The sequence below is a fragment of the Chenopodium album genome, chromosome 11, assembly GCF_948465745.1.
Source record: "Chenopodium album chromosome 11, dcCheAlbu1.1, whole genome shotgun sequence".
In the NCBI taxonomy this organism is placed as follows: domain Eukaryota; kingdom Viridiplantae; phylum Streptophyta; class Magnoliopsida; order Caryophyllales; family Amaranthaceae; genus Chenopodium; species Chenopodium album.
Genome location: NC_137844.1, coordinates 54,107,948 through 54,125,918, shown reverse-complemented (window position 1 = coordinate 54,125,918; position 17,971 = coordinate 54,107,948). Strand labels below are relative to the sequence as shown.

The following is a 17,971-nucleotide window of genomic DNA, read 5'->3' as shown; positions in this document are numbered from 1 at the left end:
ATTTTTGTGTGTTTTTAACGTTACTTGATTTGATTGAAAGGTATACAACGAAAATAACTAAACTGCGTCGTATTTGGAGTTTATTACGGAGTACTGTAATTCGTATTCAGGATAATTTTGTTGCTCAAACTTTTTTTTATGCCATGGTAGAATATTGAGTAGGATTCTAGAATCACCTAATTTTCGCCTTTTAAGAATATCTTTACTTGGATTGATTTGTTATATTAGTACTTTGCTAATTTGAAACGTGTCAATTGATCGAGAAAGTACAAGTATAAGGCCATGTTTTCTTCACCTTAAAAAAATAATATTAAGTAAAAATAGTTTTAGTTCAGTAAAAATAAGTTCAGTTCTGTAAAATTAATTTCAGTTCAGTAAAAATAAGTTCACTTCAGTAAAATTCAGTTTTCTTAAAGAAGAATTATAATAGAAAATCAGTAAAAATAATTTCAGTTCAGCAAAAATAAATTCATTTCAGTAAAATTAATTTAAGTTCAGTAAAAATAATGTAAGTTCAACAAATATAATTTTGTTTCAGTCAAAATAATTTTAGTTTAGCAAAAATAAGGTGGAGAGAACGGAGTCTAGTAGATGAACTTGAAACATAAATCAAGTAAATTTTTTAAAATTAATTTTGATTTAGTAAAAAATAGTTAAATAAAATTAAGATTTAACCAGTAAAATTAAGTCAACAAAATTAATATTATAATATCAGTGAAATAGTTTTAAATCAGAAAAATAAGCTGAAGAGAACATAGCTTTGGTAATATAATTAAATCGCTCAACTTTCACTGGTAATGGTGCTCAAACTAATTGTGCGACATTTGTTTAATTAACTTAGTTTTCACTTTGCCTAAATTTCGTCATCACTATTCAAACTTGTATTGTATGTTATTATTAGTTCTAATTTGTCATCTTAATGTATTCCATCTAAGCTTGTCATCCTTGAACTTGTGAAAATAAGGTGACAATAATAGAATGTTGAACCATCTCACTTAGTAATCCTTATCAAAGTACTATGCATATAACTTGTTAACCATAATAATTGCATCAGTTTGACCATAAATTTTTTTTAATAAAATTTCAATTAAAGTCTCAATTTATTTATTTATTTATTTATTTATTTATTTTTTGATAATATGTATTGGTGTATTGTGATTAACACCACAACAATTAAATCAATGACAAAAGGAAATTCTAGTAAATATGTCTCCATTATTAGCCTAACTCACTATAGAAGTATAGAGTATAGACCATGTTAATGCTTATGGCCTAATCCTCTTACCTCTTTAACAAAGAATCAAAGATGGCTAACTTTTAACTCACACCAGGCCAACCCGTCCAATAATTAGGCAAAATCGACAAATTGGAATTTAAGAAAATAGACAATTTTTTAAACAATTTGTCAATTCCACAAAACAAAATTGGGTTATTAACTAGCCTTATTGACTAATACCGCACGTTCTTCGCATGTATAGAACAAATATTAAGATATGATATTTACATACAACGCATTTTTCAATCAAATACTTGTCACATAGTAGAATGCACGCAATTAGCACATCAGTATGTCAGAGAAACTAGAATCAAATCATAAGTTGTGTCATGGAATTAATTTGAAGACTAAAGAAGAAAATCGGCAACTACCTCATCATGACCTTCATTATCTTATTCAGATAAAACAAATCCAATATTTGAATTATTATAGTACCAATAAAGAATCACGGTTCACTGTAACTAAAAAAAAAATATTAAACAAATCAAATAATTAAATGAATCAAAAAAAGCAGCCTAATTAAACAAGGCAAAAATAATCACTATAATTGGTATCTAAACAATAATGATCCTACAATAAACGCCCGAAAGGGCAATCGGAAAGTCGAGGGGGGTGATCGAGGGGGAAGAGGGCAAAAACTTAATAACTCATCCTTTCAAGTTGTTGCTCAAACCATCTCTTCATTCACTAGCAAGCAGCTTCAGAATAGGTTGTTGAGATATACCATAACAGCTTCAGGGTGACTTGGATATTGAACTTTCCAGCAGAGGAAACTCAAGAAATTTCCAACAAATTACAGCTTGCAGAATTCAGCCCAAAAGAGAGCACATGCAAAATAATTGGTCTTCTCAATAGAATATACTTTTTTTCCCTTTTAAAAATTACCTATAAAATAAATTAGATAGTTACATGACATTCTTAGCCCATTTACACTAACATAATACTATATGCTTCACAAATAGGCATTTTATATTACTCGCATTATTTTCATGCTATATTCCTAGAGTTAGGCAGGATGAAACTGTGGTGTATGGTGGTGTAGCAACAGGCGGCGACTGTACCAATGGGATTAGATTGTACATAGGTGTGTGTATATTTGTTCTCTGTGCTGGTAGAATCAATCAGTCCTTGTTATCTGGTGAACCATAACCATAAGGATTCTTGCTAGCCCAGTTCCATTGATCACGGCACATCTCATCGATCCCAAATTTGGCCCTGCAGATGCACAATATCATTGTCAGATACCAATGTTTCTAGGTTAAGAATCTATAGAACAAGTGACTTTCAGTTGACGACTTTCACAAGTTTCATTGAATCAGTCAGAGACTTACTTCCAATTTAGTTCTCGCTCTGCTTTTTCTGTTGAGGCATATACAACCTCAGCATCTCCAGGGCGTCGCCCAGCCATTTCAAGAGGAATTTTCTGAGAAGATAATAATAGTTAGTTCACCAAGGTTTCAAGGTTTGAAGCTTCAGATGCAAGAAAATGCATGGGAGTTGGGACACAAAATGGCAGACTTTACACATATAACTTAAAATTGACAAAAACGTGATCTTTAATAATCTCAACAGAGGAAACAGTTGAGGAGCAAAGTTACTTGCCATAAAGAAGAGATAACTATATCCCACATAAAAATGCAACGAAATGGAAGTAAAATGACCAAAGAAAAAGAGGAGAGTGAAGCTGACTACTAAGAATATGCCAGTCTAAGTCCAATCAAAGTTCCTGGTGAACCAAGTCTGCAAGTATACAACTCCAAGTGGAGAAGATTCTGCCCTCTAACAACTTAAATTCTGGTGCAGTAATGTTAACAACAGTTCTGTAAAGGACATAACTACATATTTTTGGCCAAAAACAGTTCACACTTAGCAGTACAGAAGAAGCATATATGATCGAACCAAGAAAACAGAACAAAAGAAATTAAATAAAATAGCTCTGCATACTTGCAGGTAACCCCATTAAAAAAAAAATACTTCATACAGATAACCCTATGATGAGAAAATTGCTTGAAAGGTCTTTACCTTTCCCGATGCTTTCTCAAATGCTGCTACCATCTCCAAGACTGATGTCCCCTTACCAGTTCCCAAGTTGTAGACTTCACAAGCTGCAAATTAATTTCCTTGTTTGTCAGCATTCACTAAATACCAGAAATAACTTTGTACGGAGTACAAGTTACTGCTTTTATTTACAATACATTGAATCATCCAGGCACCTTATGAAAAAGGGGGAGAAACTACTAATCTATATTTCTTCATACCAAAAGCTCTAATAAGAGGTTCTTGATAAAGGAGAATGCAATAAAGATAAACTCACTGAGTAAAGAAGTTTACTTTGGGACTTTTAGCATGTACTGACCTATATTAGAATCAAATAGCATCTGCAGTGCCGCTATGTGTCCATCGGCTAAATCAACCACGTGAATGTAATCCCGGACCTGGAAGACAAATCTTATTAGAAAACATAGATAGCAGTAAATTCTAATCTAATTTTACAGAACCTCGGATACTTTGACATGTAAGAAAGAAAATCTAGCTTCAGCAACAGGAAAAAGAGAATGATATAGATTAGTAGCTTCAGGCAATGGAACAGAATGATATTTTTAAAGGTTTTTAATTGTGGACCAAAAAAAAGCTACCAAATTAAACAAGAGATGCATAAGCAAGACACACACAGGTTCAGAACAATTGGTTATCAAGATTCCTGGTTAACATACCCCAGTGCCATCTTTAGTATTATAATCAGTTCCATACACTGTTAAATGAGGTCTTCTGCCAACAGCAACTTGCTGCACGTAAGGCATAAGGTTGTTTGGAACTCCTCGTGGATCCTCACCAATATGCCCACTGGGGTGAGCACCAACTGGATTGAAGTATCTGAGAAGAATAATCTTCCATTCAGCATCAGAATTCTGAACATCACGGCATATTTCTTCAATGAATAGCTGAAACAGGATAGCACAGCAGAGATAAGTTTGAGGAGTTGATCATTGAATTCAAATGAAGGTACCCATTGAATTTCTGACAATTGGTTCAAGCAAACAAAAATAAGAATTTTTTATATACACTCTTAAGCACACCTTGGTTCTTCCATATGGATTTGCTGCAGACAAGGGAAACTCCTCTGTACATGGGACTTCTTTGGGCCAACCATAAACAGTTGCTGATGATGAAAAGACAAGCTGAAATGTATCGAAAAAGAAAATCAGCAAGCATATCTATCATAAAGTTGCAATATGAATTTGTTCTGTTTGCTGGCCACAAGCAGGCATAACAAATAGGAAATAGCTGCAGAAAAAAACTTTGAATTCAACCTTGTACATAAAAAGCATATTTTCATATGGCCATATATTGTGTATTCAGCCAAACAAGAACACAAGATCATGTAAAAAAAAAAAAGTTGCATATACAATAATAACTACAGCAAAGGGAGAAAATTATACCGTCTTGCATCCATGAGCAGACATAACTTCCAGTAGATTAACTGTACCAATAATGTTGTTATTGTAATAAAGCAATGGTTTTTGCACACTTTCACCAACTGCTTTCAGTCCAGCAAAGTGAATAACAGCATCAAATCTAGAACCAACAGTGCACATAATGTAAATTAGACGATAATAAAGCAAGAGAAAAATTTGTATTATTATAATAAGAGCTAGAGAATTGAAAATAATTATATAATGGCCTTACTTTGTAGAAGAAAAAACCGTTTCGAGAGCTGATTTGTCCCGGAGGTCCACCTGCAGCAAGATTTAGACTTTAAAATATGGACTCTGTTGCGTAAAGAGGATTATGGAAAATAACATTCCGAAGAAAAACAACAGCATAAAATTGATGACCGGCAATGTGCAAAAAAAAAAAAAACAAAACAAAACAAAAAGGCTTCATGACTAAGTGTAATGCAAGAAATCAAAAAATTGTAGATTGCCATTACTGCAGTCAACATATTTGTAGGGAGGTTCACCTTTACTTCAATTAACAGTGATCAATTATAAATCTAGCAATTAAAGAACAACAAATTGCTTAAGTATATCACATGGAGTGGTGATGAAACATTAAGGCATTGAAAAGCTACTCTATATGATAATGGTCCCGTTTCCATACAATCATTACTCGGACTCTTTATATCACATCAAATTCCCGAGTGACATGTTTAACAACCTGACCGGTATACTCAACACATAATTTGGACCAAAAATGAACATCTTTTGTATTAAAATGGCTGAGCATAACACCGGACATAAGGTATACGAAATTGTGTTTGGCACTAGCATTGAGCTGAAACGACATAGATCTAGAGTAATTATTTCCTATCGTTCACTTTCCCATAATCTAGCATTATAAAATTACTAATGTTGACAAAACGTAGAACTCGAACAAAGTCGATAAAATTGAATTAATTAGATCACACATAGCATTGGAAGAATTCCATGATCATTTATTTTCTTGAATATAATCACTCGAACTTTAATACATATCTACATATGAAAAATCATCAGCATAAAATTATTTCCTTCTAAGAATATTTGTTTCCAGAACAGAGGATTGCTTACTAATTACTCATATTTTTACATGATTATACCTTACGGAGTAACTAGTAATTTCTTGACAAGTGTACAATCAGCTTAGTATTATAAAGTAATAACATTTTTTAATCAATTATATACTCCAACATTATGAGAAATCTTCGGTATTATTAATCAAAGTTCAACCTCAATGAATGTTCAACATTTTTTAACCGATCATACTTTGGCATTACAAGATATATTAATAATCAAAGTTCAACCTCCCGCGTGTTTTAAACACGTACTCCGTATTACTTTGTACTGGTACGAAGTATTATACTAATTATACAAGTCTACACCCTTTTCATAGAATTACTAAGGTGGCAACCAAATAAAGCTAAATGCCAACAACATAATAAGAATCTTCTAACGCAGAGAAATTAAATTAAACAAGTCAGCGTTACATAATAAAATAAAAACCAAACTTTATTATTAGTAGTAAATTTATAATCACAAATAATAACAAAACGTAGCTTTTTTCCAATAATATAGTAACACCATTTTTCATAACTTCCAAATGTAATGGAAGAATTTATTCCACCACCCAAAAAAATAAAGCAAATTTCATACCACCTCTAAAAGGCTAAAAGTATACAACAACCAAAGAACGTGAAAACAATGATTATATTCACAAGATACCACATGCTTCACTATTTAAAATTTAAAATTAAAATAAAAAGTAAAAAACAAATTCAAAACTCCCCCAAAATTAATTTAAACGAAAATAACCCGAAGTAACGCGTTCAAAATTCCACAATTATGAAACGAGCATTTCCTAAATAAATTAAAATTAAATTCAAGAATTTACACGATCCACCGACTCATCGATAAACCCAAAATTAAATCAAAAATCAATGAAAATTCCACGAAAGAATCAAATTAAAATTCAAATGAATGACCTGGTGAAAGGAGAGATTGGTAGAGAACTCAGCGGCGAGTTCCTTGACTCGGTGAAGAGCGATTTCTGAAGAGTTATCGAGATTATCAATGACGACTACCTTAAAACCACCGAGTAAAAGCTGAAGAACGGTATGACTACCAATGTAACCGGCACCACCGGTGACAAGAATACTCTTGGCCATTGAAGTAACAGGTAACAGCCGGTGAATTGGGCTATTCTAGAAAGATCTATCTGAGAGTAGGAGTTGAAAGGGAGGAGGAGAGAGAAAGAGGAAAGAGAGAGAAAAAAAGGTGGTTGAAGGGTGTAAGGGAGAAGGAGGAGGAAGAAGAGTATATATAACAGAACATTCCCGCAAGGGCGCAGCTAATTGTGTTGGTTGGAGTTATTGTTGATTGTATTTGTTTGTTTTTGTTGATGAAAAGTTTTGGGATGGGATCCCAATGGGTTTTGTAATTTATTGGAAAGACTACTAGACTTGTTGAGAGATACTTGCAGATTTATTTGGGGTTTTTTTAAATTTTTATCGTTTTACCTTTTATTATTTTAGCTTTCTTTTATCCGATTCGGTGTTTTGTTTGTGTGTTTGAGTTGGCGGAAGACTTTTGACTTTTGAGTCCGATGTGGTTAGGCAAGGGGATGTGTATTAGGAATTTCCCTTGTAACTTATCTTATGTATTCTCTCATTTCTTGTAACTTTTCTATTCTCTAAAATTAAAATTGATGTCTAGGGTTGTTTAATTAAGTTTTAGTGTTTGACTTATTTAGAAAAGAAAGTAACAAAAATAAAGTGTGTTTGTAATTGATATATAGGGTCTGTTCATTTCAGTTCAGCTCCAATCAGTTTAGTTCAGTTCAACTCCTAATTTCCTTCTCTCATAAATTATTCATTTCAACTCTATTCAGTTCAATTCAATTCAGCTCCAATCAATTCAGTTCAACTCATTTTAGTAAATGTGAACAGGCCGTTACACATGTTGTACATAGCTGTTATTAGATACAATTGTACTATTGGTCTATTGTAGTTAAAGATGGTGTTAGTATGTGGTTGAAAATTATAATAATTGAAATATGGTTAGTATGACACTTTCACTAGATGTCTATAAATATACTACCCGTAATCTTTGGTGAGTGATGAGACTCGATCCTAGAAGCACCTGGGAGCGGAAGGAGAACCTTAATCATTTGAGCTATCCCTCACTCTCCATTCTCACGGAGGTAGTACATATATATGGAGTATTTTATAATTTCAACAAAGTGTTTGCGGGTGATACTTTAAGACTTGATATTATTACTCTTTTAACCAATGAGGCAATGAGGTTAGATATTAGATTAGTGATAACTCTAATAAGAGTGTATTTTATTCACATGATTTTCTCTTATTTGAACTTAATTATCTTATATTATCTAAACTTACTTGAACTTATCTAAACTTGGTAGATCTCATGAAATTTATTTTAGTTGTAATTTGTATTTGAATAACCCTTATCACAGCTTTTTTTTTTTTTTTTTTTCTAAACTGAACTTATTACACATGAAATAAGTGAAAATAAGGCGAATAGAATATATTATAGACCCTTATAATAAGATGATTTTACGACGTTCATTTGAAAATTTTGAAAAGTTTAATCCAATATAAAATAAATATTTTTTGAGAAACTATAAAATAAGAATAAAATGAGTGCTTTCCCTAAATAATGTTGGGAAGAATTGCAATTTCATAAATACATCTACTTTTTTATAAATTCCCAATCTACCGTCCATGTCATCAGTTTAATTAAATTTATTTTTTTCGATTTTTTTGGTAGTTAATTAAGTTTTTTTTTTTTTTTTTAAAGCTTAGAGATTTGTAACATTAAACACATTATGGTAGTTATATTTGAAACAACTACTGTAAATTTTTTGCTTATAATACTTGTATTTTCAAATCTCTCACCCTAAGCCCGTCTTGTGTGTGGCCAGCCACACCGTGTGACCACTTATAAAATAACAAAGTAACCCATTTAAAAATGACCAAGTAACCCCTGTAATACTAATTGAGTAACCCCTATAACACTAACTGAGTAACCCTATAGCACTGACGAAGTAACCCCTTTAACACTGATCAAGTAACCCCTATTACACTAATAAAGTAACCCCTGCCACACGGTGTGGCCAGCCACATATAAGACTTTGTGAACTTTAATTGGTATTATCGTCAATGATTTATTCGCACAAATAATAATCCGTATCATTTTTTGTTCATTTGCCTTAGTTGACTTGACTTTCTTTACACAAAATAAATAAATTAAAAACACAAGATTAGATAATAGATACTTACCAAATTTCCATACTTCAAGTTGTTTATATTGTTTAAGAGAGCGACAAATATAGCACAAATGTATATAATTATTTGTTAGCTAGATTAAATATTAGTTATATACTTATATTGTAGAAAACTAGGACTAATATACCTCCTTTGATATTTAATAATTGATTTACATTTCACATTGTCTTTACAGTTGCCGGTGTACAAATTATACGATGTAATATTATTATTATTATTAGATTAGGCTCGTGTAATGCACGATTTTAACAATAATTTACTATTTTAACTATATTTTTTAGCTTATTTGTGTGTAATATGTATGTAGTAGAAATAATTTAAGAAAAATCTAATAAATTGATAAATTAATAAAGAATAGAAACCCCAATTCATATAATCTATATAAAATATACGGAGTAGGAGAAAAAGAGATGTTTATAAGAAAATGAAATAGTCCGACCTTCCTTTAATTTATAAAATCTATTAGAAAAATATTTAGCATTTTCAAATTTTTATTTTTCCTCAAAAAAAAAAAATTATTTATGTCGAAAAAAAATAATGGTGTCATTATTAGTTTTGGCGGGAAAACTTTTTATAAGAAGTTGACATGTGGAAAGTAATGATATCAGCGGTAATTACTTTAGTAATATTTATTTATAGATTATTATTATTATTATTATTATTATTATTATTAACACCATTTTGCCAATGCACCAATATTTGTATAACATATCTTTTATTGTTTATTATACTCATCATTGATTTAAATTCTTATGTTATTAATATAACTGGTATTAACCTCTGCAATGCACGGGTTTAACTTTTTGATGAGATGTTTTTAGTGAAGGGTTGATTTAAGAATTATCATATAAAAGTTAGTTTTTGTATGAATTTTGAAAGAAGAAATTAATTGTTTGAGAATAAATTTATGGTATGGGGTTGGAATCAGGAATGAGGTTAAGGTAGTATCGGGATGGAACTTGATACTTAGAGTCTGTTCTCTTCAACTTAATTTCAATTTAGTTCAGTTCCTAATTTCCTTCTCTCAGCTCATAAACAATTCGGTTCAGCTTTGTTCAGTTCAGCTCAGTAAATGTGACACATGCCCTTATTATCATGTGTTTGGTTTAATTCTGAAATGAAATATCTCACTATTCTCTCCTTTTATTTGATACCTAAGGGAATGAAATGAGCCAAACTCACCTGCCCCCCGAGGTTTTTAAACCCCATAGCTCATGGGTTTGAAATTCATACTTTTGACAACCAAACATATGATATGGGTTTTAGTTACTCAAAACTCATACCTCATACCTATATTCTGCGAACAAAACGCCCCCTAAGAGGAATAAATTGTCTTTTGGGAATAAAATAAAAATAGGATGAAAAGACACATATTATAAAAAATATATATAAAAAAAATATATATATGAAAACAAAATGACACGTAACACGTTAAACTTCCTTTTAATTTTCCTATTATTATATATTAGTATAGATTTTGTAGCCTTTTTTTTTATTTTGTTTTGTTTAATAAAACATATCAATAATCTAGGCCCTATTATGTAAAAATGGGGGATTAACATTTATGTTAAAAAAAAAAAAAAAAAAACTTTTTTAGTATAGAAATGGATCAAGATACTTGTATGTTAAAATGAGAAAAAAGATTTATAAAAAATAATATAAAATATTCCAAAATTGTAACTAAAAAAATCGAAGGTAATAATTTTTTTTTTTTTTAAACGAAAGAACAGATCAGCCACGTGGAAGGATGATTATCTCAAGTCTCAACTAACAAAATTAGGCCACCTTTGATTCCTCAAAAAAAAAAAAAAAAAAAAATTTAGGGCACCTTTAAAATGAAACTGGGATGACTAATACGACGCACTTTGCTTCCCTGGTGATGTTAAAGTACCAAACCCGATTCCCCTTCCCCTGATCACACGTATTCACCTTTCCTTTATTGACTTTTTCTCTTTTACTTTTGATCTCTTCTTTCTTCTATTTTGTTGTCTTTGCAATTTGAGTGACAATTCCACAAAGGGCCATTAAGCATTTCTGTTTATTAAAGGAAAGATCCATGCTATTCCACCTACTAAATTGACTCAAATTTTGTTTACTTCATATTCTTGTTATTTACTCCATTTTTTTTTTTTTCACTTATTGCCAAGTATTTTTAATATTGTATTTGTAAAATTTAGATATTTGAAGAAAACATAATTAGATGAACTTTGCAAAATATTACCAGTACTTGATAAAATAGTACCCGGTGTTTTTCCTACAATTTGACCGAACATGTACATAAAGTATAGTGGGCTACTCCGTCCATTCACCAATCAAATGTAAGATATTAGATGTTTTATTTTGTAATTAATTAAAGAGTACTTTCTACAAGTGATCAAAAAAATTGCAAATATAGAGATCATGCAATGCAAAACGCAAAAGTGAAGAAAATTGTACTCCCTCCGTCCCTAAATTACAATCCTACTTCTCTCTATTGTGTGAGGGATAAATGCTAAAAGTAGGATTGTAATTTAGGGACGGAGGGAGTTGAACATAATTGATGAATAAATGTTCAGTTACATGTATGCGTGAGTTTACTATACTTTATAATCACGAGGATGTTTTCTTTTTGATACTACTGGACTCTAGGAGTAGTAATTTTAGCCGCTGCTTAAGCACAACTCTCGTGGAACTCGTGAATTGTTTTTGTTCATTCGGTCTGAAAGCTTCACAACCTCAGATAATTTTTTTTTTTTTTTTAGGAAATCAGAAGGTAGGTTTAATTTTATTATGAAGTATCATCCAAAGTTATAATTTATATTACTCTATTTTTAATAAACTTGTACGTCATATAATACATGTTTATCTTTAAATATATGGTGGACTATTTCACCATAATGTGTCACAAATTAATGTTGATAATAAATTAATTTAAATATAGATCATTTTCATCAATGTCATATGTTTCGATTTGATGATTTTTTATTCATAGTTTCATTTTCATATAAAAAGGTGGTACACGAAACTATTTAAGAATTGTTCATTAGTCGAAGTATAATATAATCTTCATATAAAAATGATTAACCAAGAACTTGATTAAAGCCCATTGTATTATTTTAGTTTTATAGTATTTAATAAAACATGGTAGAAAATTCCAGAGTTTGTGGATAAATAAAATTTTGGCATTTACATCAATAAGAGCAATGATTGTTGTTTAAGCAATTTATGGGAACAAGGTTTTGATTATGTAAAACAATTTGGAATACTCTCTAGTTTTCTATAAAGATTTAGACCTCTTTTCCATAGCCCTAATAGAAAGATCTGGATATTGCGTATATACATATACATTTCCAATTTTATTTTATTTTATTTGATTTTTTATTATTTGTATACTTATGGATAATGTTAAACTTAGCTCTAAGAATTTTAGTCATTGATAACTTTGATTTATGCACATCAATTTTTTATTTTTAGTTAACCAATGTATTTTAAATTTTAAAATACATACTCTGTATTATTATAGCCTAACAATCTATAAACTGATAACAAATGGTGGTAAATTGGTAGTTAGTTAGCCTTATGCCAAGGTTCATACTTCCTTCGTTAAATGTTAATTGCAACAAAGGAATATCTTATATCTCACAAATAATAACCCTTTGTTGCAATTAACATTTAATGAAAGAAGTAGTACATTAGTACAGAGTAAAATAATTTGTCCGTATTACCATACATATATATGAAACTACAAATGTAGAGAGTGTCACGTAAGTGGAATAGTTAAAAATTTAACAAATACGGAGTACTAAAGAAGAAAAATGTATGCTTAGAATCATTACTAAAGCATTGATTATATAAATTTCCTTGCAAAACTATATACGTAGCCCAAAACTCCAAACCAATACCATTATTTGTTAATCGTTATTCCTTCCTAAACAATTAAAGCTACTGCTTGACCGAAAAAATCAAAAAAATAAAAATAAAAAATGGTTATAGTCAAATTGACTCATTTCATGTGCTGATTATAGAGGAGAAACAAATCTCTGTTTAAGTGGAGAATGAAATCACAAAAGGTAGTTAGGTAGTTAGATTTACGTTAGCCACGAATTCTGGGGAGTTCAATTCCCCCTACTTTTGAATTTCCGGTAATATCTAATTTTTGCAATGTTTTGGTGTCAATTGATGATTTGGCAACGCATAAAGTGTCGGAGCCGTCCATTAGAAAGAGAAGCAATGCTACTCAATCTGAAGAAAAGGAAATACTACGATAATTTAGCAACTGACTAATCCTGAGTTTAATACACAATTAGTAGCTGACCCACTGTGATATCATCAAACAGAACGTTGGCACTTGGCATTGTGCGATACAATCCTAGTCTATAGATTACTTGATCAATGGTTTTGTATAAGTCACTTGTCTACGTACTCACCTTTTATTTTAATAGTATAATTTGTTAATTGATTTTATTTTATAGTGATGATCTATTGACAAAGTTTGTTTTTTTCTCTTTGTTTGAGATTGGCTTGGTAATGGAGTAGGATATAGTATGGTACAAAAGGATGATGATTGGCTTAATCTAGCTCAATCAAAACATGGCATGATATGAAACAATCAGATAGATGGGATGTGCCATATATATGGCATGGTTTATGGTTGGCTAGACACGGCTTTCATGTCCTGCTTGGGTCTAGCCAATTCATATTCACGATTAGCCTAATATTAGCACGATACAATCCTAAGCCTCTAATTTGGAATCGATTTGCTTTGATTAAGATGAATTATTTCGAATGATGATAAAGCAAATTATATGGTTTAATCAATGATACAAATATCATTTTTCAAACAACTATGACCTGAATTGAATAAAAAATTCCTTTATGATCCGGAATTGACCTAGTGAAATTCTAAGAGTCTCGAAATTCTCTCGAATGGCTTCCTTCCTTCAACCTCCTAATCCACCAGAACTGATTGACCAACAGGCAAGATCAAACAAAAAACCCAAAAGAAAAATAAATCATCTGATTTTTGGGAAAGATCCTAATAATATGGACAAATCCATGGAAATAGACTCGGCTGAGCAGACTATGGTTCAACAAAAAAAATGGTGATTTTCTTCCCCCTGGTTCTCAGAATGGCCCTCAACAGAAATCGTTTAGGGATTTATTGAGGGATACTCAGTTGATTAACCAAGCTAATATGGAAAATCATATTGATTTGGAAGATGATATGGATGTCTCAGATGATGATGAAGCACCACCAGATGTCATTGACAGTGACAGATGCCCTGTTATCCTGCTTACCAAAGAGGAAAATAAGGCAATGCGTAAACCTTGGAGACACACCTTAATTATAAGAATGTTTGATGGAAGTCTTGGCTATATGGGCTTAATTAAGCGTCTGAAGAGAAAGTGGCAACTCAAAGGAGAAATGAATCTTACTGACATTGGTTGTAAGTATTTCATAGCTCGTTTCAACAATATTGACGACTATAACTATGTTCTTACTCAGGGTCCTTGGCTAATTGATGGTAAATACCTCACAATTCGGAAATGGACCACCAACTTTATCCCCGAAGAAGCATCCATTAATGTCCTCAGAGCTTGGGGTTAGAATTCCTAATCTTGCTGTTGAATATTTTGATAAGGAGTTCCTGAAGAAAATAGGGACTAAGATTGGTAAAGTGATAAGGGTTGATCGTTCAACAGCCTATGCTGAGAGAGGTCAGTTTACGAGATTAAGTGTGGAGATTGATCTATCTAAGCCTTTACTTGCGAAGTTTTGGCTTAAAGGGAAAATTTGGAGGATACAGTACGAAGGTATCAAAATGATCTGTTACAAATGTGGAATTCTTGGCCACTCAGAGGATCAATGTGATCTAAATCATCCAAATGAAGAAATGGTAATTGACAGGAATAATGATCAACCAGATGACAGTGGACAGGGGAAGAAACCACCAGAGCAAAAACCCGAAGAGGTTGATGATTTTGGCTCATGGATGCTGGTTAAAAAGCCTGTCCGGAAAAAAATTATTCGACCGGAAAAATCAGCTCCGGCGGCCGGGAAAGTGGACAACATTAATTCAAAAAAAGATACTCTAGTAAAGGATCATGGTAATTCTGGAATTCAAGCATTGAATAATGGGATGGGATCAAGATTTGGAGCGCTTAATCAGGATGATAATGATGTGGAATTTCTCCAAGGGGATATTCTTCTAAATCAAGTTAAGCAAAGTGCTGAGACTAAGGAAGCAGGGGATAAACTTAAGGAAACAAATTTATCTTCTATACACTCCCAAGGTACCAATTTTGGTACAATAAATTTAGGAGATAATTCCCAAAATCCTTTAGATAATATTCCAAATATTATTCCCTTTGATTCTGGTAAAGACAGTCAAGGAAAAAAGATCTGTACCCCTTCCAAGAATAACAAAAAATATTCTCAAAAAATTCAGCAAATTTTAACAAAAAATAAGACTCTACCTCTAAACCCTATAACGAACGTAGAAGCCACGAGGGAGGTGACTAAAGAAGCCCCTAACACTAGTAAAGAAAACGTTACAAGCAGTCTCTTTGAGAAGTCAAGCCTAAACACACTAGAAGCTATCTCAAACAGTCAAGAAATTGTGCCAGAAACAGAGTGTACCAATGAACAATCTCATATTTCCCCCACCATCCAATGTGATTCGGTTGGAGATTCCCCCTATGAAGATACTGTGCGTAGGACAGCCAATGGAGGTCCCATACATGGGCATAGCGAACCCTCTGACTCATATAATGGAAGTCAACATGGACACTTGGGTGGAACCAATTCCGGAGCCAATGGAATTAGTGTTCACCCTGCAAATTCCCAATGAGATCAATCGGTTAATCCGATTGATATCTAATGCTTACATAAGTTCCCTTAACTCAATTCCAATTTCTATGGGAGACACTATTCCGAATTTAGCCCCAAATTCTACTCCGATATCTTGCATGGTTTGGAACGTGCAAGGAGCTGGTAGCCGTGCCTTTGTCTCGGCTTTAAAAGAAGTAGTTCGTGCAAACAAACCTTGTGTGCTAGCTCTAGTTGAGACTCATATGGGTGGTCAACAAGCGGAAAATATCGCAAGTTGTATCAACTACCAAGGGCATACTAGGGTCGATGCTCATGGTTTTAGTGGAGGTATATGGATTTTTTGGAGAACAGATCTTGTGACAGTTGAACCTATCATTAAGCACGGGCAACACATATCCATGGAGATTAAGCGAATAGGTGAAATGCCTTGGTATTTTTCAGCAGTGTATGTTAGTCCGGACCCTGTTAAAAGGGCTGATTTATGGAGAGAACTTAAAGATTTTGCTGCCACCCATAACAAACCTTGGGTTCTTGCGGGGGACTTTAATGATACTCGGTTTGCCTGGGAGAGAAGTTCGAGTTGCGCTGAAACTTCTAGGAGGTCTGCAAGATTAAATGAGTGGGTTGAAGATATGGGTCTACTGGAAGTGGAATTTAGTGGACCTTCTCATACATGGGCTCGGGGGAAAAGCATTGAAACTCGAGTGAGTGCAAGACTGGACAGAGTTCTTTGTAATGCTGATTGGAGTCTCCGATTTGCAAACGCTGCTTCTAAAGTACTTCCTGCAGTTCAGTCCGATCACTGTCCTATACTAATATCCCCTAATGGCTTTGCTCCAATTTCCTCTATTAACAAGCCTTTCCGGTTTCAAGCAGCTTGGATGACTCATGAGTCTTTCAAAACCTTTATTGAAGAAAAATGGGATAAGAATGCTCCTTTAGTCCCCCACCTAGGAAAAATTGCGAGTGAGCTTCAAGAATGGAACCAATCAGTGTTTCATAATATTTTAAAGAAAAAAAGAAACCTGTTGGCTAGAATAGCATGTGTTCAAAAATCCCTTGCTCAACAAAAATCGAGGGATCTTATAAAATTGGAGTCAAAGTTGCGGCTCGAACTTGATGAGGTACTTCAACAAGAAGAACTCTTGTGGTACCAAAAGTCAAGAGTTGACTGGATTCGGGATGGAGATAGGAATACTACCTATTTTCACTTAAGCACTATAGCACGACGTTGGAGGAATAAAGTCTCAGCAATTAAAGAAAGTGAGGGTGGAAATTGGATATATGATAAGGAAGCAGTTCAAGAAAACATTGTCAGGTACTTTCAAGATTTATTTACTCAGGATGAGGAGGTTACCAATGATGTGCTTCCTTCTGATTTTTTTCAAGAGTTCACTAATAGTGATTGGGAGTTTCTGTCTCGTCCCTTTTCTAAGTGTGAAATTGAAGCAGTGGTTAAAAATATGGGGGCCTTGAAAGCTCCTGGACCAGACGGGTTCCAGGCTTTGTTTTTTCAAAAACACTGGGACATTGTGGCTGACAATTTATATAAGGTAGCTCTTGATGTTTTAGCAGGGAAGGGTATTCCAGATAATCTTAATGATACCTTCCTAGTGCTTATCCCCAAGGTGGACTCGCCTGAACTCGCCTCTCAATTTAGGCCGATTAGCCTATGTAATGTAGTTTATAAAGTCATAACTAAGGCAATTGTCAATCGTATAAAACCTATGATGCCTCATCTTACTTCTTGCAAACAAACGAGTTTTATTCCGGGGAGGCAAATTACCGACAACATTGTGATAGTTCAAGAGGTTCTTCATACTATGAAAAATAAATCGGGTAAAGGGGGCTTTATGGCTATTAAAATCGATTTCGAGAAAGCCTATGATCGTCTTCGTTGGGATTTTATTCATGACACCCTTCTCGAAATTCGATTTCCCCCTGTCATCATTGAAGTGATAATGGAATGCATCTCTACTTCTTCAATGCGAGTTTTTATGGAATGGTGAGCCAACTAGAGTGTTTAAACCGGGTAGGGGCATCCGTCAAGGTGATCCTTTATCACCCTATTTATTTGTGCTTTGTATGGAGAGGCTCA

General features: G+C 32.9%; 1 protein-coding gene across 1 annotated transcript; it reads right to left on the bottom strand.

Moving 5' to 3' along the window:
* Positions 1-1,802: 1,802 nt before the first annotated feature.
* LOC145569216 (UDP-glucose 4-epimerase GEPI48-like) lies at positions 1,803-7,191 on the bottom strand. The gene is made up of 9 exons (XM_081628569.1): positions 6,738-7,191; positions 4,964-5,013; positions 4,717-4,852; positions 4,354-4,455; positions 3,991-4,218; positions 3,633-3,711; positions 3,299-3,381; positions 2,608-2,699; positions 1,803-2,491 (listed from the first exon to the last, which is right to left on the bottom strand). Exons 1-9 carry the CDS (start codon positions 6,918-6,920, stop codon positions 2,398-2,400), a joined length of 1,047 nt encoding a protein of 348 aa, XP_081484695.1. The 5' UTR covers positions 6,921-7,191; the 3' UTR covers positions 1,803-2,397.
* Positions 7,192-17,971: the final 10,780 nt, after the last annotated feature.